Source organism: Pseudoliparis swirei, chromosome 5 (assembly GCF_029220125.1).
Source record: "Pseudoliparis swirei isolate HS2019 ecotype Mariana Trench chromosome 5, NWPU_hadal_v1, whole genome shotgun sequence".
Lineage (NCBI taxonomy): Eukaryota > Metazoa > Chordata > Actinopteri > Perciformes > Liparidae > Pseudoliparis > Pseudoliparis swirei.
The window spans coordinates 24,790,074-24,814,938 of NC_079392.1; the positions used below are offsets into that span (position 1 = coordinate 24,790,074).

Below are 24,865 nucleotides of genomic sequence, written 5' to 3' on the forward strand. Positions count from 1 at the left end.
TGGACTTTGCTCCGCCATGGTACATCATATCTTTGTTTAGTGGTCATTTAACACTTTACCATTGTTGAGAAACCTGCTAAAGCTTCCCAGCCCTGAACTAAATCATAATGATAAACATATTCAGACCTGACCCGCTGTATTCTGTACGTTTGAGGCCATTTCTCACATTTTGACACTTCAAATGCATTTTTCATTCTCAGCTCGGACAAACGAGACGAAATATGAGGGAATACGAATCTTTATTGAAGTGGTGCAATAATGTTACTTTATTAACATACCCATTTCCAAAATACTAATCTTGGCAGTTGGCCATGAAGGACACTTTTTTTCGTAACAGAAAAAAAAGCGCAAAAAAATCTAACTACGAGGCTGCGTGGCACCTTCAACTTCCCGGAACTACTTCTTTTGTATCGTCCAGCCAAAATAATAGTATTTAAACTGTTCGATTACCTTCATAAACAGATATATTCACTGGATTTTAATCTGAACTGAGATCTGCTGGGAATGACAGTAGGCCTATCAGTCCAGTTTTTTTTCAGTCAGTTGTTTTTTGCCGGTCGGTATCGGCTACATGAGGTCAGTTCACTGACAGTCAGAGAATCCAACGCCGGGCTGCATGCAACGAGCACACTGCTGAGGGGGGGGAGGAGGGGGAAGTGAAAGTGACGAACATTGAAGCTGCGGTTCTGACCACGAAGAGCAGACAATGCCGCTTTGGAAATGCAGAAACTGAGAATACAATATCTACTTTGGGTGTGAGTCTTCTTTTTTTTTTTAAAGTATCAAAATATTGTCATGTGTTTTTTTTGGCAAATCAGTGAGAAATCACAGTAGAGCGTTAACGCTTTTGAAATGATTCCAATCGTTGCTTCACTGAAGCACAAATCCAGTTTTACAGCAACAGAAGGAAGGCAGAGCTTTTTAAAAAAAGGCAAAAGTCAAGCAAGATATTTTTCAAATACAAAATCTGTACGCAATATTAAGGGCGCATTTCTAGAAGCCAAGGCGAGCGAGCACGGCGTATCAAAAATAAACTCCTGACATGAATACACAGAACATAAATCCAGGGGATACAAATCGTGCAGTTCTCTCGTTACAAAAGGGAAAAGAAGAAGAAGATAAAGAAACTGTCGTTTTGGCACACTACGATTCCTGGCATGCAGATTTGGCAATTCATAAAACTATCATAAAGGTCCGTAAGGCACACGTCATTCCCACACCGCTATCCCGAAACAGGTTGCGCTCTTTTTTGATATTCCAGTTGCATATTTACAAGAATGGTGAGCATAAAAGTGTCTCTCGTTCATTTCAAGAAACTAGATGTAAACAAAAATTGAAATGGAATGACCTCTTATGAAAAACTCTTTGATAAAACAAATCTTTACAGCAATCCTAACTTCTCATTAAAAAAAAAAAAAAAAAGGAAATATATACCTATGCATGTTGTCAAAGGGTGAGATGAAATGGTGCGTTCAAGTGCTTTGTTGTGCACCACCGAGCCGTCTGCCTCCATCTAGAGGCGACTCCCGGCTATCACCAGTGACTGTTGTCGGGGTAGCTGGGCACGGCGGCCGGGTACTGGGGCAAGCTGGGGCCCTGGGCCGACTGGGTCACGGCGTTGAACCCCGCCTCCCTCACCGGAGCGCTCTTCCACAAGCCGGTGCTCCACTCCTCCTGAGCGCGCTTCACGCTGCCGCCGCCGCCGCGGTACATTCTGTGCACCTGTCGCAAAAAGAAAAGAAGAAGAAAAGAAAAAAAAAGAGACGTTCACGATGTGTAATTTTGGGACGACTTCCAAAGCGTCTGGGTGAGACGGAAAATAAATAAACGAATGCCAAAAATAAAAGGTGCTTTTTGTTGTTGTCCACTCACCTTAATGAGAACCAGCGCCATTAAAGCGGTGACCACAGTGAAGAGCAGACAGGTGAGAAGCATCACTATAGCCGAGCCCACATTGTGGTTGAAAAACATCACCGTCGCAATCCAGCCGCTTTGGATGAGTTGGTTGAGAGTGAGATGGAGTAGTACGGGTTAGTCATCACACCGGTATGCAATTAGAAACATGGATTTGATACAATATTCAGGACTAATGAACCATTAAAAAGGGATAGTTTGGATTTTTTGGGGGGACAAAGGGCACCCATCACCAAAATAATGGATCTATTGATCACTGTAACTTGGTTAAGTTAGCGAGTAATTGGTTGCTATGCAACACCTGAAACACATCGTGTCGTGAGAAGACATGAGAGCGTAACAAAATGACATGTTTTCTATTCACAATTACAATTTATTTTCATTTACAAAATGATCGGAGTGACAAAATTCCATATAATAAACGCGAGAACACAAGAACTCAAATAAATGCCACGTGTGTGAAACGAAAAGCCCTCATGACCCTCATCATGGTTAAAAACAACAACAACAAACAAACAAACTGGTAGACAACATGCACACAGTCCTCAACAGCTGGTTTGGTTTGGTTCAACTCACCTTGTTCCCCAGCCGGGTATGCCCACAGTCTGGATGAGGGCCAAGACACACTGGAGGAAGAAGATGAAGAAGAAGGCCATGAAGTTGAAGGAGCTGTCTGCCCTGTGAACAAAAGAGGATGCAAAAAAATGGGTATGATCCCGGAGAAAAACACCTCTATTTGTGTTTTTACGCTTCCTCCTAATAGATATCAAAGTACCACATGATGCCATGTGGATCTTTTTAATACCACCAATATTAGTTTTTATTTAGTTGGACATAATAAATAAAGTAATGTTTCGAAAAAAAAACTAATATATCATAAATGAACGCAACCTCGGACCTACACAAGGCATCACGTTTTTGGCCGCCAGCAGTGACTTTCATCGTCTCTTGGGGGGCGAGTTTTTACTCATTTAGCTCCCTTTTTATCATGTTTATTAATAAACAAGACAAACTCTATATGCAAAGCTGGGAGCCTCTGGTGGGATTCTCAAATCCAGGATTGAACCCATCATTTTTTTTTTTTAACTGACAAACCTAAATACTGTTGTTTTATTAACCATTTAATTTGTACATTTGAGATTCTGACTGTGTGTGTATTTCTTTTTCCCCACATGTGACGTCTCTTACTCGTGTGTGTGTGTGTGTGAGTGTGTGTGATTGGATATTTCAACCCGGGGTTTAAAATGTGACATTTTCCGACGGTGGCTGACCTGAAGGCTTTGTAGAGGGGTCGAAACCAACAGGTGTAGCTGCACGGGCTGAAGAGGACGAGCCAGAGAAGGGAAAAGCCGAAGTTTACGGCACCTCCACCCCCGGCCCACCAAGCAATGCATGAGATCACATTTAAACAGAGCACACCTGAATACACTGTGGGGGGGGCAGAAAAGAGAAAACAGAGATGAAGAGTCGTGATCGAATTTTTTAGAACACGTTGGTCAGAAAGTTATGAAACGTATATGTGGAAACACGCACTCATCCAAAGTGTGTAGATTCTGCGCACCAACTGCTGGTAGATTTCAGGAATTTCCTCTTCGATGTTGTGGTAAAAGCACGGTTTGATTCTCATGAACAGAGGCAGGGGAGGGAAGTTATTCACCCGATCTGAAACAGAAGAACGGTCTCATTATGATATTAATGCGTTTGAAGGCCAAAGAGAGAGGAATATTAAATGTGGATAGAGAGAAAGATGGATATTAAAAGGTGAATTAAATATCGCAATATTTATGATTAAAACATAGTAATCTGTAGCCAACAGTGTTGGAATGTAACAAAGTACATTTACTCAACTTTATGTATTTAAATTGAGTAATAATTTGTACTTCTAATTAAATACATCTCTGAAGAAAATACTTTACTTGCACTCCACAATATTTGGTTTATAACTTAATAACTAAATAGATGGATACATACAGAAATATATAGGTAGATAGATAGACACATAGGTCAAGAGGAAGGTATAGATATATTTATAAATAGATAAATTAATACATAAATGAAAAAGGAGAGCGATAGATACATACATAGATAGATAAAGAGGTAGAGAAATAGATACATATATAAATAAATAGGTAGATATGTATAAAGATAGATAGATAGATAGATGTTTAAAGTGACAAACCTCCCATCTTGAAAGTCCAATTATTTCCTGGATAGTGAGAATGAACAGAAATAAGCCGTTAACACAATTAATTTACCGTTATATGCTATTGCTAACCTTAACCCGGTTAAAGTAGTGGCTGTTCAGTGAAACTTTGCTTTCGCGTAACCGTTTACCAAAACCAAAACAAGATTATTAAATGAGCCAGTCTTCTTTCTCCCTCTACCTGTGAGAAGTTGACATGTTTACATTGACGGGAGTGATGATAGACAGTAGATAGCTGACACGTTAAAGCAACTCAGTAACGTGAGTCCGCAGCTGCTTCGTTTAACTGTTCGTTTGAAGAGTGAACATGTTGTTACACCTAAACACAACAACGTGACACTTAATATAAATATGTTAATATTACCGAAATATAGCGTTTATCTCTTGACGTTTCCGACGACAACTGCAGGGATCCGTGAATCGTCCCGGATGCGTTTTTTTTTCTTTTTTCCCCTCGTCGACCCTCGAACCCACTGCGGCTGCGCAACATCGGAGCGTTTGTAGTTCCGAACCGCTTCTAATCAACAGGCACTGGGAGCTGAAGAACTACAAGTTCCAGGGTTCAAGTAAGCGGTGAACGGGAACCGCGTGACTCCAACTTGACACCCGTTGGTCTGGATCCCACCGGATGCCACCCATCCAGGGATAGGAATCTGTAAACAGTTTAGTACAGGCCAGTCTCGTGTTGGAGCAGATAAGCGGAACACCCATTGCCGTTATTCATCAACATTTGACAACTTTGTCACTGATACCTGCAAAACTGTAACGAAATGATCCCTGATTTAAAAAAAACTATGTTTTAGACCAAATGTGTAAAGAAAAGATGAGAATATATAACCTACAAACGTTTAGGGGATATTATGTGCTATACCTTATTTATGATAAGTATAACAGTCATTCATAGGGAGATAGTAGATACAGTTGTATTGGACTCCCTACCCCAAAACATGGCAACCCATATTTCCGAAAGTAAAACTCCGCGGCCAATCACAAAGCCCCAATTATCACAAAGAAGGCGTGCTCTGTGACACAGCTGACTTCGGTTTTATAGCCCACGGCGTCCCGAACAAAGTGAACGAACATCAGATTTAGCCTACTGAGTGAAGTAAGCTTACATCATTACGTTTTTCTTAAAACAACTTTAAGTGTAACACCACATTTGAAACTCTATTACTGAAATACATCTTCTAAAAGTCCTTTAGTACACGAAACACCGACCAAACGCGCAACGCACATGTACAAAACAATCGCCTCTACCGGTACTCAGTAACGTGGCCTTGACCAATCAGCGACGGTTATTGAGGCAAGTGACGCACTCCCGCCAATTCTGATTTGGGAGCGCGAGGCAGGCAGAGGGGCACACGGAGTATGTGGGAGATGCGGAAAGAGAGCGCCTTACGTTTTATGTAGAATACATTAGAAATACATGTCGTTCACATAGCAACAGACTTTTCGGTTCGCTGTCGGGAGCCCTTTTCAGGTTATTCACGCATCTCTGTTCCGGTTTATCGTAGAATATCCACAACTTGAAGAGCCCCGGTTTAGTGGTTGGGATGTTGGCGGCCGAAAACCCACCTATGGACGGACATTTGGCAGCATCGACTCCCCGTAGGAGAGGTAACGTAACGCGAAAGCTGTTTCTAGAAACTTCACAGATTGCCTTTATCAACTTGCCAACGTGTCTGTGGCTATAAAATGGAAGGTGATTGAGTTGCGACTCCATACAAATGGTGACATCGTTAGGGCACAGACGTATTTAACTTAAAATAAGCAGTTAGGTAGTTTCCCCCATTTTTCACCACTAACCGTTCGCTAGGTCACGTCGGTGTTACGACGCAAAACCGTCACGGGCTTTTATATGAAAATCTGCGCGAACTTTCCCCAACATTACAACTAGCTTGCTGCCCCCCTGCTCTTGGCACTGCTAATGTCATCACGACTCTAAACTCAAACAATTTCAGTTCGTTTTTACGTCAAAAGAGACACAATGACGTTAAGTTAAAGTAAGTTGGGCCTTTCCAACTCCGTCGGTCGCGTGCTAAGCTGCCCCTTTGACGGTCGCCCGAAAGGTGCCAAAGCAGTAGCCGGTTGTGTTGGGTTAGCAGACAAGCTAACGCATTAGCATACTTGAGTTGGTTGACGTTCAAAGCATGACACTAAACAAAAGTTATCTTTTGTTGTCCGGTTGTCTTTGCTAGTCCAGACACCGATGTTTGCACTGGTTATAAAAACGTGAACTTAAATGCAACTATTATCCCCCTAGTTTTCTTTTCGCGTTGTGTTGTCGGGCATGCATCTCCTCTGCCTGACAGCCGTGTGAAGTGCCTGCTCTGCGCACTGGACTGGGCCTACAGCTCACACTAATAAATCCGATTGGCGGGAGAGCAAACCAAACACAACTATTGCATCCATTGCAACATCGGTAACGTTAGCACACCGACTTTGCACACTTTATATGTGACCTTTAATACGACACTTTTAAAGAATAGTTATAAGCTTAACGAAAGGAGTTTCATATCAATACAGGGTGGTGGGGAATTGATGATTCACTGCACTGGGATGTTGTTATTACAATAGTTACTAATCTAACGTTGCTGTAAGCGAGATCTTAGTAATATAGTGACTAAATGTTATCTATTATCGTTAAATGTGAACGCTATTCTTTGTGGTTTTCATTTTAAGTCATTGCATTTTAGTCTGCTGCAAATAACGCGTGCTGTTATTTGTTGCACTGTTGTCAACACGTTGATGGATTTGCTCAATCCAACAACCTGGTCACTTTTACAATGAGAGTATTGTTTAGATGTGTAGTTTCAGTTCTAAGTATTATTTTTTGATGCACCTTGTTTGTTTCTGTTCTTTTCTTCATTCAGGGATGGATTGTAAATCAAGTAACAAGGCCAACAAGAAACTTATCCAAGGTAAATGCAACATTCCTTTTGTGAAACTATTAAAGTATTTCCTATGATAATATGACATCATCAGATGCAGTCATATGGTCATACACCAATGAGACTTACAGTTTGGAAAAGTCATTACACCTGCGTTGTCAAGGATATTACCTTCTATGTAGTCTATTAATAAACACATTAATTAACTTTTACACATTTATTTAACTTGTCAACTGTTTGGTTTCCCTCAGGCTGCTTTTTGATAAACGGCTTTGCCATGTAGTGATGCATCTTTGTTAAATTCTCCCTGCAGCTCGTCTCCCATTCAAGCGCATGAACCCTGAACCTAAAGAGAACCAGCCGCCGAAACGTCCTTGTGCACATGCCTGCCCCAAAGCAGGAGCCCCAGACAGGGACAATGAGATTGAGTCCTCTCCACTTCCTGTACACAGTGGGCGACCATTGGTTAATGGTCGCGGGCCCCTTGACGGCTTCCTGAGCCGCCGGCGCACTGAACCCTCGGATGAGAACATGGTCATAGATCTGACCTCGGACAACACCATGTCTCCAATAAAGCGCAATGCTTCACCCGCTGTCGCTTCTCCCTGCCTCCAAGCAAAAGACGAGCTTCAGGACAAACACAAAACTGCATCCTCTGGGAAAACCGGCAGCGTGGATAAAAATCCCAAAACACAAACTTTAGACTGCACGGTAGACAGTGACGATGAGGAGGAAGAAGAAGTAGAAGAGGTGGTCGAGGAGGAAGAAGAAGGTAATCAGACGGCAGCTAATTCACAGCTTGACTCAATGCAGAATTCTGAAAGTGAGCCAGAGGAGCTTGAGGAGTCGGGGAACGTTTCCAGCTTAGCAAACCAGTCCATGCTGTCGGTGTCATCAGTCAGCTCCACATCCGAAGGTTCACCAGAGAAGTCCAAGACTGATGACCCCACAACCACGAGTACACCTAAAGTATGTACATCTTCCACTGCTTGCATCTTATTTCAACATACTTTGGCCTGTGCCGTATTGGCGTATACAGTGTCGCACAATATACATTTATCAGTATTCCTAAGAGTTAATTTGGCAATGCAACTGCATACGTCACACTAAAAAAAATGGTTTACTTGAGGAGATCTCAAACATTAAGATATCATGGTTTAGTGATCAGAGCAATTTGTATCAGCTTTTGCTTTCACCCATTAATATAATTTCGAACATGTTAACTTGAGTATTTCTTCATGCTTACTTATAAAAACATAATTCAGTGATCAATAATTAATTATGTCCCCACTGCTGTTTAAACAAAGTCAAATATCTGTTCGTTCAGACAATTAATGTGGCAACCTTTTTGAGGACGTAAACGAGAGGTTTCAGATGTATTGTAGATATTTGCACAATACTTGTGAAACACCTATATGAAGGTTAAAAGTTCAATAAAGTATATTAATACAATAGCTTAATAACATAAAACATTGACGAGGCTGGATGGCATTGTGCTAAACACATTTTTGCAATGATATCATTTTTTAAATTTGTGCTTTTCCTCCCAGGGGCCAAAGACCACCCCCAAGATACCATCTGATCAGAAGAACATCAAAAGACGCTCATTGAAGGTCGGACTTTTGATTTATACGCTGACAGTGCGGCTTCAGTTTGTCTGGTTAGATACATGATGTTACATGTCCTGTTTCTCATCTACTTAAGTCATTCAAACTGTTCTTATTTGAGTAGAAAATAGAAATTGACTGGGCTTCTGTAATTGTAGAATGAACAAGAGGAGAAACTCCGTCTGCGACTGGACAAAGATCGTCAGAGGGAGGAGGCCAAAGCTGAAAAGATGAAGCAGAAGGAAGAGGCTCGCAGGCTAAAAGATGAGCAAGAAAAGGAAAAACGAGAGAAAAGGGAAAAAGAGAAACGAGAGAAAAAGGAGAAGGAAGACAAGGAAAAGGCAGACAAGTTGAAAGTGAAAGAAGATCTGCGGAAATCAAAGCTCGAGTGAGTAACGCAAGTTCCCTGTTGCTCATTTTAAGTTGGCATGTTTTCAGTTCGATAAGACGGGGATGGTTTAAAATGCAAAAACACACACTGATTTTTGTCTGTTAAAAATGCTTTGAACGCGTTTCAGGGCAAAGCTTGGAGAGAAAAGGAAGAAAGAGGAGGAGAAGCAGATGAAGGAAGAGGAGAAACGGTTGAAAGAAGAGAAAGATGTATGTTTTTGCGTGAGCGAGGCAGAAGCTCCGACATTTTGTGTTCCATATTTGCAACGAGCCGTTCATGAATAATCCGTTGACCAGCGCGTCTCTATTTGCAGCGCCTCAAAGCTGAGAAAGCAGAAATTACACGTTTTCTCCAGAAATCCAAAATCCAACAGGCTCCAAAGGTCAGTAGATATCCCACTTAATAACAGAAAAAGGTCATTTATTTTGTTAATCAGCTAATTCTCCCTTTGATAACTGTTTTGTTCATGACTGCAGGTCTCGCTATGTTTCCTAAAAGCTAGCTATCTTTTTAAGATTTTTCGAGTTGCGTTACATGCTCTGATCTCCTGTACATCCCTTATAACTAAGATGGTCCATTTAATAAATGAATATTAATAATAGAAACTTTTTGGGCCGTTTCAGACCCTTGCAGCTGCGTGTGGGAAGTTTGCTCCATTCGAGATAAAGGAACACATGGCTCTGGCGCCGCTCTGCCGGGTTCAGTGTGAGGACTCTTTCCTGGAGGAACTGGACCGGTGTTTGTTGAACCCGGCCGATGGCCTGGATGGCCTGAAGGACTGGATCGGGCCAAAGCCGCGCCGCTCGGGACCCACCAACCCCCGACAGAGGGACTCGCTGTGGTGAGACGCACAAGTGTGAATAACCGTAATTTGTGCGCTCTGTTTTCCCCGATTGTCGCTGCGTGGACGTGGTTCTACATTTAATTACATGTTTTGTTTTGTGTGCAGTCTACTGACACACAATGAGACATGGTGGTATTATAGAGGAAACTACCAGTATGAATTTAACTAAATTACTAGCTCGATTATCAGATAACAGATTGGCAGGAATTTATTGTTTCAGTGATCTAATATCTATAAACCCCCGACTCTTTCACCCAATCTCAGTGTTCTGGCTCATACCCGAGCTCTCTTCCTCAAATGTAGCCTGTATGCATCACGCAGGACATTTTTGGCTTTTTATTTTTGTGATATTTAAGCTATATCTGGCTAGTTACCTCGCGAAATGAATGTGATACACATCCGTGACATGCTGGTTGAAAGAGACGTGATTATATTAGTAATATTGAAACGGTGAAACAATTGTCCCATTGTTAATAAACTTTACAGGATTGTATTTCGCAAACTAGCAATTTACTGCAAAACATCACTTGACTCCACGCCACGGACTCTTCTGCTGTCATGTCTGCCTCGTTCGGAGTGTTGGACTAAGTAGTTTAAATTTGCTGTTTTATCTTCTGACATTAAAATGTAACTTTTTGTTCGAGTTCGTAAAGTGTCTGTATTGCGTCACAACATGATGGCTTATGTTTATTCATTATTTGTACGCTGCTTTATAGTTTTTAGTAAAATAGTGAGGTGGCTGTTATATTTACTAACAGATTTGTGAAAAATATTATATTTTATTTATATATATCCAAAAGGCTTCACTGGCCCAATCTGTTAAACATCAGAGCTTCTCCTGTGTTTTTTATCATCAGAAAGCACTCGTTCTTATTCATTAAGCTTCGTTTAGCCTTTAATAAAAGGTATTCGGTTCATGCAGGACATGTATGACAACAACAACAACGCTTTCCAAACCAATCATGAATTATTAGTGATTCTACATTTGTTATGTATATTTGACCAAACATTTTTATTGAAAGTTCACCTGTTTCTTGCTATGTGATTCCTGTTCTAGTCACTTGCGTTTCCCCCGTTGCTTTAGCATTCTCAGCCAGAGCAAAGTGCCATTTCTTTCATTAAGTATTCAATGTTTTGTGTAACTTCAAATACTTTGTACTGGACATCCTGTGTGCCCACATTTTTAGATTGTGCAAAACCGATGACATCACATACATTTTCCTGCGTTTTGATGGTTAAACATTGGTTCTGTGTGTTTCTCAGCGAGTGCATCACCACGGAAGCGCCCAAGCCAGATGGCGTGCCGGAGCGGACGCAGTGTGGCCCCATGAAGCTGCTGCAGTTCCACGCCAACTACCGTCCAGCGTACTGGGGCACCTGGAGCAAGAAGAGCTCGCACATCTCGGCTCGCTGCCCCCTCAAACGAGACAAGGTGAAACTACGTGGTGACGAACTGTTTAGTTTATGACGAGGAGACCACAACTGTACTTGGTACTTCTTTTTTAAATGGATTATATTTTTACATTTTTTTTAATGTAACTGAAGTCCCAAACTACAAAGCTGTGGTTTTTCGGTTGCTTTACCATTTCATCTTTTATTCAATATTTGACTTGTTTGTGGCTGTGACGCTAATCACTGTGTTCTGCCACCACAGGATGTGTTCGACTATGAGGTGGACAGCGATGAAGAGTGGGAGGAGGAGGAACCAGGAGAATCCCTGTCTCACAGTGAAGGGGTGAGTTTCATTGTACTGTGAAAGAGGGTGCACATTACTTTATTTTAACATTATTATAGTTATAGTTTAAAAGCATATAGTTTAAACGCGTAGAAAAATACTGATGTACCCTGGCATCTACAAATAGTTTGTAAATATCTCTATTGCCAACCAAAGGATATGTTTTTTAGAGTTCCCACATCTCAGGAAGCCACGTGTTTCCATTCCTCTCATCACACCAATCAATTTGTAGGGGGACCTCGAAACTGCCAGAGCAGCAGCGAGCACTGACCATGTTGTCGAATAACCCATGTGCAGAAATTTGAGATGTTCAAATGGAAAGTGAACATGTGGCAGGTTCACAGAAAACTACATTTAAAACGATAAAATCAATAAAAACAGTCATCGTTTGCATGTGAATTTAATGTCAAAGTAACGTGGCCATTAAAAAAAAGACAATTACGTTTTTTTATTTTATTTTTAAAGTTTTGAGCTTGAAATTAGACCGTAGAGCACTTTTACTCTTTAGTGTCGCTGACTTTGAGCCGGTTGATCGTTTTCAGGAAGACGAGGAAGCGGGTGAAGCTGACGGAGAAGACGACGACGATGACGACGGCTTCTTTGTTCCTCACGGCTACCTCTCAGACGACGAGGGGGCTCCAGAGGAAGAGGTAGGAAGGCAGCTGAGACGTCTGTTGTGTTTGAATCCATCTTTATTCGTCTCTCCCGAAGGCCTTTACAAAGCACGGGCGTTCTTTTTTTCACGTGATTAATTTCTTACGTCATGACATTTACACAGAATTTGAATATTACATATTTCTGAATTTTTTGTCTCTGAATTAAGGCATCGACTCCTCGTGTTGGGTGGTCATATTTAAAATGTACATTATAGTTTTCAACAACATTATGGCTGTGCTGTTAGATCCTCGCAGATGAGATCTACTCTCCGTTCTTACCTTTCACAATAAAAGCCTCGGACTGCGTAACCGTCGACCAGAAGGAACACAAATTCACTCGAAGCTTTTCACTAAAAGAAAACCTAATAAAATAGTTGAAGCTATTTAGTTGGTCCTCAAATCTATTCAAACCGTTGATTGAAATTGTATAGCTTTGATTCACGTGTGTATTTGTCATGCCCACCCAGTATTTAAAGGCCTTTAATCTGACTGGCTGGTGTTTGGACTTTGTTGTTTTCACCACTGTTAACACACGTGTAACCTCCCCAGGTTGGCGGTGACCTGGAGAAGCAGAAACTTCGCCAGAAAGTGAAAGCGAAGGAGTGGGACGAGCTGATGTCCACCAAGAAGAGGATGAAGGTGCTGGAGCCCGTGGTGAGGGGCTGCGTCTGGGAGGGAGAGGGACCCGGGCTGCAGCTCTTCCAGCCGTACGCTCTGTGTCTGGTCGCGCCTTTGCCCAAAGCCGACACCAGCCCCAGCCCGGAGGAGTTCGAATGGAAATGTCAGAGGGAAGCACAATGTAAGTGTGTTTGTGTGTGTGTGTGTGTGTTTGTGTGTGTGAGCGACATGATTCACTTCCATCAGGGGCGTGAGAAGTTATTCTGCAAGTCGATGCCGTAGTTTGTATTTTTCGTGGATTGTTTTTCTCGAGGTGAAACCGTACAGCGCCAGATGAAACTTTTTTCTTTACTTTCCCCAATTTTTTTTTACATTTATGACTTCTAATTCAGTGTTTTGAAAATGTTGATAGCATTTGTCCTGATATGGATTATCGCTGAATTATATCCTTATACTCGGGGTAGGAAATGTACATATTTTTTAGGGGGCCATTTTTCCCCCACTGACTAAAATCCAGGGGCATTGAAAAATAAATTGGGGGCACTTTTTGAAAACTTGTAAAATAACATTTAACCTTTGTTAAAAAATAATATATATACTTATTTAGGCTTGCAGTATATCAGCAAAAAATGGCAATAATAAGACTATTAGGCAATAATAAGACTATTAGGCAGTAGTCTACAGATTCAAACAGAAAATAAATCAGACAATCATATTAAATGTTATTCTTATTTCTTTGTGCTTATTTATTGTTCAAACAACTATTAACAATTATAACGATGGTTTTTTCCAATTCAAAATTATATGTATTGATTTTTCTTGTGTACCTACCTAGTACAGGCAATACAGACATAATATTTTGGCAGATGCATGGTGGTGCTACACACTAGAGTATGATAGTGCCTGTTATAATAATTACAACCCACCCTTGAATATCACAATCACTTTAACTATCATTACGTAATGAATGTTGCTAATGATTTTTATATAGGTAAGTTAAGTTGGTATTCTAACTCCCTCTCTGGACTCTTCCCTCCCACAGTACTCGGTCAGCTGCTGCCGCTGCTGCACGGCAACTGCAACAGCAGCAAAGTGATCATCACCGAGTTTCAGGAGTTTTGTCGTCAGCAGACCTCCTCCTCTTCCTCCTCTTCGCCTCCCCAACTGTCCAGTCCTCAGAGCCCAGCGGACAACGTGCCCACCAGGTGAAATAACAATTTCTGTGTGGACAACAACATGCGATCCAAAATAAAACTCTATAATGGAAAGATGGAAGTATTACAGTCGTCGTATCCTAAAATAAAACACAACGCAGTCTTATAAATATCTTGATGATCATCTCATTTACTTAATTATCTACACATTGTATCGTCATTCTCCACATTCAGCGAACGGTGGAACCAAATTCACTTTCTTCTGCTCATTCAGAGCAAATACAAGAAAGAAATACATAAAACAAGAAAAATGTAAGATGTAATAGTTTTAACTACAAATACATTCAGCTTGGCCTTCACACAGGGTGCTTGTATTTTGAGGGGGTAAAGTGTTTATGTATATATTTATATATATATTGTGTGTGTGTAAATATATATATATATACACATACATATATACACACACATATATATATGTATATATATATACACATGCACACATAATTAATTATTTACTTGTTAAAGAAGCATTTGCTTTGAGTCATTGAAAATAAATATAATAAATATAAAGTGCTTGAATTATTATTTTTTTGTCTTTCTGAATCCTGAAATAATCTTCATTTGTTTTTTAGGTCAATTAAAATAACGTTTCTCTCCCCCCCTCATCAGAATCCAGGTGAAGCGTCTCATCAAGGGCAACGCCGTGTACGAGAAGCGCTCCGCCCACAGGCGCTGCTGCTGGTACGTGCACAAGGAGGTGCTGTCCCACTGCGGGCAGGAGGCGCTTCCTGTGCCCTGCCATTGGACCTACCTCACCACCGGCGCTCGGGAAGAGTCCCGCGAAGAACCCCAGGCGGCCACGGGCTCTCACGGGAACTCCCCCACCACACCGCAGACCTCCTCCGCCACGTCGTCATCCTCCAAGAGGAAGAGCACGGGCAGCATGTCGATCACCAAGTTCATGAAGAAATGCACGGACCGAGAGCAGGTAGAGAAACTCGTCCATTGATTACCGTGCGCTAAAAGCTATATTTTAGTTTCCACAGGCTCATTTTATCCTTTTCCTAAATGGTTTTAACTCCCTTGTTCTTTGCAGACGGAAGCGATGGAGGCAGACGGTTTTCAAGCCGACAACGAGGAAGACGACGAGGAAGACTGCGTCATCGTCTCCACGCAGAGTGGTGAGTCACACACCGGTTGGCGAGAGAGGCTAAAGACTTCAAAAAAGTAGCAGACAGTGTTCAGCGGCGGAGCCAGAGATGAGGTCGTGTGATTACGGGTTCATGTCGGGGTCCGTACGGTCATGGAAAACCTGGAAAAGTCGTGGAATTTAAAAATGGTTATTTCCAGGCCCGGAAAATTCCTGGGAAAAAACAAAAATCCCCAAAGTTTTGGAAAAGTCATGGACATTTGTTAAATTCATATGCTTTTAAAAGAATGACGCTCAAAATATAAGCCGGAATACGCTCTCTTTCATACTTTCATATTTTTCGCGCTGCAAGTGAAAAGACAAATGTTTTATTCTTTAATTAAATTATTGTCTTATTTGAGTTTATATACTGTATGCTTTTGAATTCTCTTTGTTGGTTTAAATACAACATTTTCTCGCTTTTTTCATTTTTACTCAGATTAAAAAAATGTTTGGTCATGGAAATTTGGTTAAAACTCCTGGACATCCATTGGTAACATGTGTATGAACCCTGTTTAAATCAGGCTTCATACGGTCATGGAAAACCTGGAAAAGTCCTGGGAAAAATGTCATCACAACATTTTTGGAAAATTCCTGGAAATTTGTTATATTCATACGTTCCATTTATATGTTTTTAAAAAGAAGACGCTCAAAATATAAGCAGGCGAACATTTTTACGGAAATCCATTGGTCAACATGTGTATGAACCCTGTTCTACGCCTTAAGCCGTCTCTTCAGCTTTAGTTTAAAGGTGGTGTAATTCATGACGGTGTTTTTAAAAACTAATTAAATGTCTCTCTCTAGCCTCCACCCGAAAGACCTCCTCCAGGGAGGGAGACTGTCTGATGGAAGTCACCCCCTCCGACACGGCGACTCTCCCCGTGGCCAGCGCCGCTCCAACGCTCGCCACTGCCTGAGGCTCCTCCTGATCAAGCTCCGCCCCCACCCCCAACGCTCCCCCTCCATAAATGTCTACTTCCTGGTTCTGAACTCTACGGTGTCCAAAGACAGAATCACGTATTCAAGCGAAGGGGAAGCGGCACTCTTGATACAGGCAGCTCGCAGCAGCAGGTGACTTCCACTCAGCATCAAGCGCCTTCTCGCCTTTAATTTTGTTTTTAATGATCCGCGAGTCATCTTGCCTGGGAGGTGTAGTCGTGCCTAAAAAAAAAATCTGGACTTGTGTGGCTTGATTATTAAGGGCGGATTATGTCCGACGATCATTAACTGTGTCCGATTTTCCCGTTGACGTGTCCGTCGGACACGTTTTTGTCGAGTGCCTCTTTAAAGCCTCTGGCGCTGCGTCAGATCGGGTTGAGGAAGAGGACGAGGAAGAGCAGAAGGGAAATGCCCAAATGTTCACGAGAAGAAGCGTTCGAGACGTCGAGAACAGCATAATTCACATTTCTTGTGACGCTTGAATCCATGACGTTATTGGATCGCTTCGAGACTAAATGTGTGTGTGTGTGTATGTGTGTAAATATATATAGTTTACCAGAATAAGGGGGGGGGGGGAATGAGAGGCTGAAAGTCCATCTGTACATCTTCCCTTTTCGACTTTCAATGGGTTCATTCATTCTGCAATCTCTAACTCTGACAACCCGCTGGAGTAGTTGCTAGATCTGTACTTGTACAGTTAGGTCCAGTTTCAGTGTTTTATAAATATGTATTTTTTTCAAGAATACTTGAACAGGATAAAAATTCATTAAACATGAATAAAAGTACCGCACTTTTATATTCCATTCATTCCTCGCCGTTTTCCGTTTTTTTGGGGGACGCCAACACCGTCGCTGCTGACGATTTTAGGTGGGGAATTAAGCTACCGTTGCCGCGGCAACCGTATGTTAAATCCCAGCCTTAGAGACAAGAAAATATATATAGTTCTTAAATATTAACAGACGGTGACATATGGAGGCCTGAATTACTTATTTCATCAATGTAGTGGCCTAATGATGTCATCCGTACACACGACCTGAGCGTGTAACGGCAGGGATGAGGTCGTTGATTGTAGGTTTAGTTTAAAAGGTGGGGTAACTACTGCTTTCTCTTATCTCCAATAAGAAGACCGTTCCAGTCGTGGGTGTCTCCAACATCTGAAATATTCACTGATAAACATGCCGTTGGTTCAAGCTCACATTGAACACGATGGATTAAAGGCAGAGTTTGGAAGTGGAGAAAGAGGCGTAACAGCAGCAGGACTTTAACCACTCGAGAAGAAGAAAAGATCGTGCATCGACGATATTTTGAATATTTTTGCCGTTTTCCCTTTCCACTCTTATCTTTGCTCTCTTCAAAGCCCCAATTCTCCTTCGTCAATCAGTAACAGAACGGTCGCTGCCTGTGAGTTTGTGTTGTGTGACTTTCGTGAAATCCTGACTAACCCTTTAAAAGCCCAAAGTCACACAACAACAATCTAAATCTTACATTTAATCTTTTCGTGAAGGCAGTCTTTAGATTTGACGAGAGCAAAGATAGCAGCACCAGTTACCCGTCAGAAATATAGAGACCGCAGAAGTTAAACAGGTCTTTAAAATATTTATAATTACTTGCATACAAAATAATTCCCCAGTTCGAGGAGCTTTTTGGGTTCTCGTGTTCGTAGGCGTGAAGCATCTTTAGGAGCGGATTGAAATGAAACACGCACATCCTTGGTAATTCTGTTTATTAAACAAAAGGTTGATGTGCAATGCAAGCGATCTGGTTACAGGCAGGTTATTAAAAAGCAACGGAATACATCGAGACGGATCTCTAATTCTTTATCAATGCTGATAATAAAAAAAACATTTGCACCCTTCCATTGAATACCTGAAGCAGAAAAAACTTTAATAATTACAACCGGTTTAACGTGACAATTCAATTATACTGTAAAACCAAAATAAACCTTTTGATCCATTTCCGACTCGTTCTGGGCATCGGGCCAGAGCGATGAGGAGTGGTAGGTCGTTGTCTCAACCGGGCGGGAGAACAAACTATTGGCTCTCAGATTTACCTGCTAGAGGTTCACGGCGAGCTAAATACCAAAATAAATATATTGACCTTCGACGACATGATTCAGGAGGGAAAGGGGCGGGGCTAATAACATTTGCTTGTCACGTTTGAACTGTAGACCGTTTCTATCTCGAGGAAATGTGTTTGATACAAATACAAGACTAGAGAAATTAAATAAAACAGCATTATGAAGACAAATAATAATTCATGCCAAAGCGAGTTTACATGAAGCTTCTGCAGTGAGACGATACGGTTCACTCGAGTGTTAAAGTTATGATCACTTTTCTTTTTGCCCTTTTTTAAATTTATTTTTACATTTGGGGCACTCTTAGTGTTTTAATTTTAAATAATCTTGAAAAGTGCTTCAAACTTTGGTGGTAGGATCTCCGTCTCGCGGCTAACACTTTATGTTAACGTCACACATCGGGGAACGTTCAACCCCAAAAAGTTTATGCTTCCGTTAGTCAGCGAGAAGACGAGAAACTACCGGCCCGGTGTTCACGAAACTTGTTGGAAGGTCGCAGCATTCGCCGAGGAAGATCTGATGAGTTTCTCTTATTGAAACGACCTTGGCGGAGGTGTTTATATTACGTCTCGGTGTGGGACGCCGACCCAGAAGAAGACGATAACGACGTGTTTGATGTATGAGTCGGGCTTGTGCTCGTATGTAATAAAAATTAAACGACATTTAAAGTTTGTGGAGGAGGGCGAGCGATGTCACCGGAACAGAAGACATCTCGTTTTAAGGACGAAAAAAAACACTTTAAACTTGGTGGTGGAGGGGTGGGGTGCTCAGCTCAGGGTCCGAATGTTCTCCAGCAGCTCTGGCTTGAGGAGGGCGGAGCTCTTCCGGCCCGTGGCCACGATGTCCGCCTGCACCGCCGCGTCCCAGGCAAACGTGAGCAGAGCTGCGGGAACCTGAAGGAACCAGAACCAGACCGTGTGAGCCATGAGGTCGGGTAGTGCACTATACATGTTCAGAGAATGAGAAAACTAATGTTTGGTGTTTTTATATATATAACATTTTGATGACAATAACAAAAAGGCGAAAAGTCATATACAGGACTGTCAGAAAATTAGAATATTGTGATAAAGTTCTTTATTTTCTGTAATGCAATTAAAAAAACAAAAATGTCATGCATTCTGGATTCATTACAAATCAACTGAAATATTGCAAGCCTTTTATTCTTTTAATATTGCTGATTATGGCTTACAGCTTAAGAAAACTCTAAAATCCTATCTCATAAAATTTTAATATTTCCTCAGACCAAGTAAAAAAAAAGATTTATAACAGCTGAGTGTTTGTCAAGGCTCAGGAAACCCTTGCAGGTGTTTCGAGTTAATTAGACAATTCAAGTGATTTGTTTAATACCCTACTAGTATACTTTTTCATGATATTCTAATATTTAGAGATAGGATATTTGAGTTTTCTTAAGCTGTAAGCCATAATCAGCAATATTAAAAGAATAAAAGGCTTGCAATATTTCAGTTGATTTGTAATGAATCCAGAATGCATGACATTTTTGTTTTTTTAATTGCATTACAGAAAATAAAGAACTTCATCACAATATTCTAATTTTCTGAGACAGTCCTGTATATATATAAATATTATTTTAGTTTTGTGCCTGGAGTACATTTTTTTCCCCATGTATATATATATTTTTTAAATAATACATTATTTGTATAGTGATTTTAAAAAAGGTACTCAAGGCACAAACCTGAAAAGATAAAACTACATTTAAATTTAAAAAAAGGAATATATATATATATATATATATATAGCTTATGCTTGCAATGTTTTCTGGAAACACTAATGGAAACTCGTGGAATCATTTCCTTATTGATTATCAGCCTTTCACTGAATTAGTTGCCAGTGGAATAACTGAGAATACGATTGAATAATATATGAACGTGTGATTTTATAAACAAACTGAAATCTCGCGTCCACCCACCAAGTTGCACTCGGCGAGGGCGACTTCCTCCGTCTCTTTCAGCTTCTGACTTCCGGGCGTGATGAGTTCAAAGGGCTGCCAGCCGTCCACCAACGAGTCCCGGACGAACGCGAACAGCACGGGCAGCCGGTCCCACGCGTAGAAGGTCCCTGAGGCGACACGGCGTCATCTCCACTGACTCGCTTCCATTCGCCGCCACCGGGGGCGCTCGACAAAACGTTCCTCGCCGCCGGCGCTCTGACTTACCCTGCAGCAGACTTCCGTCGGGCAGTCGGATCCTCAGCAGGGTGTAGTTGTACTTCCTCCTCTCCCTCTGCTCCTCCTTCTCCCTCATGGCCTTCGTGCGCATCATGGCGTTCTTGTCCATCAGCTCGCTCCTGGGGGGGGGAAGCGCCAGAGAGATGCGTTCAGGTTCTCTGAACGGACGGACGTGTAGACGTGGCGTGCGTCTACAATCGACCAGCTTGAAAAGATGCAAATAGCCGCTCCGTTCCCCGGGAGGCCCCGTACCTCTGCTGCTGCTCCTTCTTGAGCTCGTCCGCGGTCAGGTTGTAGAACTCCACTGGCAGCTCGAAGCGCTGGCCGTTGGGAGAGGGCCTGAAGGCCTGAGGCTGCCGGTCCAGCTGAGCTCGGACCGGCTCTCCTCTCTGCAGGCGGTCCCTCCTCTCCTTCATCAGCTCCAGGCCGTCGGCGCTGTGCTCCAGCAGGACCAGGAACTCCTCGTCCTCCTCTGATCTCCAGCAAAAGGAGAACGCAAAATCAGAATATGGAAAAACTCACAGAATGTTATTGGAAAAGGTTGATTTTTTTGTTTTGTTCAGTCGTTACTTGTCCGCATTAGTTTACCTTGACCCTCTACGGGAAGCATGATGCTCGTGAAGCTCAGCGCCTCCAGGAACTCCCTCGTGCCCTCCACACTACGAACCTTCTCCTAAAAATACATAAAATAAAATGGGAGTGATATCAAAAGAATAAATATGGATGAGGTACTGCGAGACTCACCTGGTACACCTTGTTGCTCAGTTTAATCTTCCTGTATTTCTCCTCTGTGGGATTCTTACATATATTCTCAATATATCTGTTGACAAAACGATGAAGTACAACGTTAGTGTTTAAAACATCAAATTAGTGAGGATACTCAAGTCTGTGACAACAGTAGAAGTCGAAAAGCTGAACTTAAAGCTACGACTTTGGCTTCCTGTCCATTCTGGCGCCCCCTGTGGACAATAGTGGTAGTGTTCATATCACCAGAGCCCCGTGAGAAAGCGTCTCATTCTCCTGCAGCAGGGATCCCTGGTTCTGGTTCTCCTGCGTCCCCCTTCCCTCTAGAGGGCCCAGCGACACGGCCCGGACCTCCTGATGGTCTCATTTACATATGAAGGTCATACCCAGGCGTCGGTATGAAATTGAGATGAAAGTTCCTCCCAGTAACTTTACAGTCAGCGTGACGATCAAACGTTCTCTTACTTGCTTATGATTTCCACGGCAGCCTTCACCTTCTCCCGGTCTTTGTTGAATGTGTGGACCATCATCACGGAGGCCTCAACCGCGTCCTCCTCAAACCGCTGACGGTCACAACCCGAGCACATGGTTAGACCAACAGGACGACGTTCAGATTAAATCATCATTAAACAACAACAAGGGACGATATCTTCAGACGTACCATCAGAATGGCCTCTTTGATGTGAACTTCCCTCTCACTCTTGGTTACAGTGGCTCCCGTTAGCGGGCAGGTGAAATACACACCCGACACCGACAAACCGGTGGGATCTCTCACCGGGACTTTGGGTCCCTGGAAAAAAAGAATCGTCAGAGTAAATACTGATCACTGATTTATACGGGTCAGATCCCGGTCGTCCATACCTCCGCTGCGTCTTCCTTCTCTTTCTCCGCCAGTGCAGCCGCCTCCAGCTCTCTTTTAACTACAAGCAGATCCAGAAGAGTCATGTTTAACCTTCAGTCAAACATTTGTTCATCCTCTGAACACGTGCAGAGACCATCCCCATATTAAATATTATTAGCTTTCCATGGATTTCATGTTGTGGGCCTCTTGAATACCCCAAAAACACAGAAGTGAACAGATGTATTTAAAAAAAATACTAAATCAAGACATTAATCTAAGTTGTCCCAAATATGGCAAATACAAATAATTTGATATTTGTCCACAAAGCAGAAGGTATTAAATGATGTGAATGTATGGTGATCAAGTGGTTTTCAGAGGATAATATAGATATTGTTTCTGTACAACACACACACACATAATCAGTACTAGATTGACACTAATATTACTTTATAAAAAACTGACGTGGACTTATTGGCATTAGTCATTTGATAAATTGGGTTTAAACCTCTAATAACAACTGCATGTTATAACACAAAGCAAAGCTACATTGCTCAAAGCATCCCATTATTTAACTTTTTTTAGTGATGTGGGGGATTTAAACTCATTGTAACCCTCTACAGCCTGGACATAGTTGTGTTTATTCGACGAGTCAGAAGTACAGTGTTCTCCATCGTAGGATTGGGGTCGTTCGGTCTCACCTTGGTTCCTGATGGCGTCCTGGGAGGTCTGGACCTTGGGCCGGGGGTGCTGCTCTATCCGGGCCAGGGCTGCGGCTCCAGCCATCTGGGACCCTTTGGTGGGAGCATGGCGGTTGTGTCTGGCACCGGAGCTGCTCTGCACCACCTTGGGCTTGGCACTACGGCGTCATGAGGGAAGAGGGGTGCGTGTTCAAATCCCCGTTCCCAAACAGAGACACAAATGTAGCTTCGAGACGTGAGAAGTGGAATTTGCCGGCGAAGTTCGGAGCGTTTTATGAACTCGGTTGAAAGGAAATTGAACGCCTTGAGGAAATGGTGTAAATAAATCTAAACAAATCAATAATCAAGTGAAACTGATGATACATGAGTTGAAGTACAGAGGGCATAACTGATTATATAATACATTGGAAAATGCACATAAATGACAATAATAAAAGTGTCTAAAACAAGTAGTTACTTTATCATAATGTTTTAAAGTAAAGCAATATTAAATATAAAAATAGTGCACAGAATAAAACAAAACAGTATAATATGTAAGATAACTTGAATCAGAACTCACAATATATACTGTAATCTCTCATAATTCCACACGTCACCTGCTGTGTGCAGCAGGTACGGGGAATTTACTAATGTTGTGATCTCGTGATTTGCTTCCTAACTGGATTCTGTAGTTTTTCGCTATGAATTTAGAGGATTTCTTTTGTTTTAGCGAAGAAAAAACATGCTATGGAAAAATTAAGAAAATATGTATTATATCTGTCAACGTGGTTGACATGTGGAATGGTTGTGACAAAGAATTTAAGACATAACATTTTTTTTAAAGATTGTAATCACACAATGTATGCTTATTATTGTGGTATTCAAAATATTATGTTTGCATGCATAGCATTAGCTTTGAACTAGTAGGGAGAGTTGTGATATATATATATATTTAAAAACAATACAATAAACGTATAATATGTATAGAATAAAAAAAATATTTAATTGACTTGTTTATTTGTAAGTGCATTAATTTAGGGGGATATTAAAATAAATATTCAAAAATAAATGACCACTAACTACTAACCAGCTAACACAAACTAATGCGGTTTACTTCACACTGCAGTGACCCAGCGGGTCTATTTCTAGTCCGAAATTATGAGCAATGAACTAGTTAGTTAAGAGCATTGGCTAAATAAGATTGTTTGGGGATTAACTGCTCGGCACCATGAAATTAGACAGGCGCCTCCCGCTGTGCAGTTATGTAATCCAGTAGCGAACGGGTTGAACGTTATTATAAAATAAAGAAACCCCATTCTAATCTGCATTTAATAATAGAAACACAGTTAATCACACGATGACCAGCAGCTAGCTAGAGTTCAGCCGTTAGACGGCTATCGCTAAAAGGAAAGTTAAAACTTGTTATTTGCCTGTTGGCTTCTTCCGTTAGTTTCTTCCCAGGTCCCGCAGATTTAAACTTAGCGTCTTTCTTAAAGTCATCGAAAAACTTCTTCATTTCCGTCAGCTGTCACAGGGGAAATAAATAAATAATAATCCTAGCTGACGTTGGATTTTAGCTCAGACCAAAACAAAAGCGTTTCAGCTGACAGAGAAATCTGCTTCCGCCTCGTAAACGTCTTCTTTTGTGGTTTTCTTTAAACGGCGGTTGGAGCTCTAGCGCCACCTTCTGCTCCGGAGTGCAGATCCATCGATAACATCCATCAATTATTTTCTTTTTTTTCGTTTTAAAATTGCTTTCAATATTTTTATAAATAGCTTTTTGTGTGTTTCTTGAGAACGGTGTCTGCTCGTGCACTAATTTGTTGAAGAGTAAGAATAAATAAGAGCATTAATAGAAAATGTCTCGAACGTGCACTGCCCTCTAGTGGCCATAGTGAAGCTCTGCAACATGCATTTAAATCCAACACAGACGTTATAACCTATACTTAAAACTAGTTATTGAGTATTAATGCAATATATGGTCAGATTATGCAGCTGCAATACAAAGCTTAAAAACAATGTCATTATATTTGTATTGTGGTTTATATGACCTAAATCCTACTGGGAGGAGACCCCGGGGAAGACCCAGGACACGCTGGAGAGATTACATCTCCCGGCTGGCCTGGGAACGTCTCGGGATCCCCCAGAATAAGATGGAAAGTGTTTCGGGCGAGAGGGAAGTCTGGGTCAACCTGCTGGGTCT

At 41.7% G+C, this 24,865-nt stretch overlaps 3 protein-coding genes across 3 annotated transcripts; 1 reads left to right on the plus strand and 2 right to left on the minus strand.

The window, feature by feature from the left end:
• Positions 1-222: 222 nt before the first annotated feature.
• scamp4 (secretory carrier membrane protein 4) lies at positions 223-4,758 on the minus strand. The gene is made up of 7 exons (XM_056414585.1): positions 4,482-4,758; positions 4,094-4,120; positions 3,448-3,576; positions 3,186-3,342; positions 2,491-2,592; positions 1,873-1,990; positions 223-1,722 (listed from the first exon to the last, which is right to left on the minus strand). Exons 2-7 carry the CDS (start codon positions 4,098-4,100, stop codon positions 1,534-1,536), a joined length of 702 nt encoding a protein of 233 aa, XP_056270560.1. The 5' UTR covers positions 4,101-4,120; positions 4,482-4,758; the 3' UTR covers positions 223-1,533.
• Positions 4,759-5,511: 753 nt separating this feature from the next.
• On the plus strand, positions 5,512-16,928 carry chaf1a (chromatin assembly factor 1, subunit A (p150)). The gene is made up of 16 exons (XM_056415501.1): positions 5,512-5,734; positions 6,991-7,038; positions 7,322-7,977; positions 8,559-8,621; positions 8,774-9,003; positions 9,134-9,215; positions 9,320-9,388; positions 9,630-9,847; positions 11,114-11,282; positions 11,505-11,585; positions 12,128-12,235; positions 12,791-13,040; positions 13,902-14,064; positions 14,683-15,001; positions 15,110-15,194; positions 16,007-16,928. Exons 1-16 carry the CDS (start codon positions 5,671-5,673, stop codon positions 16,117-16,119), a joined length of 2,718 nt encoding a protein of 905 aa, XP_056271476.1. The 5' UTR covers positions 5,512-5,670; the 3' UTR covers positions 16,120-16,928.
• Positions 16,929-17,847: 919 nt separating this feature from the next.
• On the minus strand, positions 17,848-24,281 carry ubxn6 (UBX domain protein 6). The gene is made up of 11 exons (XM_056415546.1): positions 24,093-24,281; positions 22,684-22,841; positions 22,006-22,064; positions 21,806-21,934; positions 21,610-21,707; positions 21,145-21,220; positions 20,989-21,073; positions 20,653-20,872; positions 20,389-20,519; positions 20,143-20,291; positions 17,848-19,108 (listed from the first exon to the last, which is right to left on the minus strand). The coding sequence occupies exons 1-11, from the start codon at positions 24,176-24,178 to the stop codon at positions 18,983-18,985; spliced, it is 1,317 nt and encodes a 438-aa protein (XP_056271521.1). The 5' UTR covers positions 24,179-24,281; the 3' UTR covers positions 17,848-18,982.
• Positions 24,282-24,865: the final 584 nt, after the last annotated feature.

Bases quoted from the DNA above. Each gene is read 5' to 3' on its own strand.
- scamp4 (XM_056414585.1), bottom strand. The intron at 3,343-3,447 runs GTGCGTGTTTCC...CCCCCCCCACAG, and splicing joins AATCTACACACTTTGGATGA to TGTATTCAGGTGTGCTCTGT. The intron at 1,991-2,490 runs GTGAGTTGAACC...ACTCATCCAAAG, and splicing joins ATACCCGGCTGGGGAACAAG to CGGCTGGATTGCGACGGTGA.
- chaf1a (XM_056415501.1), top strand. From the start codon at position 5,671: ATGTTGGCGGCCGAAAACCCACCTATGGACGGACATTTGGCAGCATCG. The intron at 9,004-9,133 runs GTGAGTAACGCA...AACGCGTTTCAG, and splicing joins CTGCGGAAATCAAAGCTCGA to GGCAAAGCTTGGAGAGAAAA. The intron at 13,041-13,901 runs GTAAGTGTGTTT...TCCCTCCCACAG, and splicing joins ATGTCAGAGGGAAGCACAAT to TACTCGGTCAGCTGCTGCCG.
- ubxn6 (XM_056415546.1), bottom strand. From the start codon at position 24,178: ATGAAGAAGTTTTTCGATGACTTTAAGAAAGACGCTAAGTTTAAATCT. The intron at 22,065-22,683 runs GTGAGACCGAAC...ATCTGCTTGTAG, and splicing joins GGACGCCATCAGGAACCAAG to TTAAAAGAGAGCTGGAGGCG. The intron at 20,292-20,388 runs GTAAGTCAGAGC...GTGTCGCCTCAG, and splicing joins CGACGGAAGTCTGCTGCAGG to GGACCTTCTACGCGTGGGAC.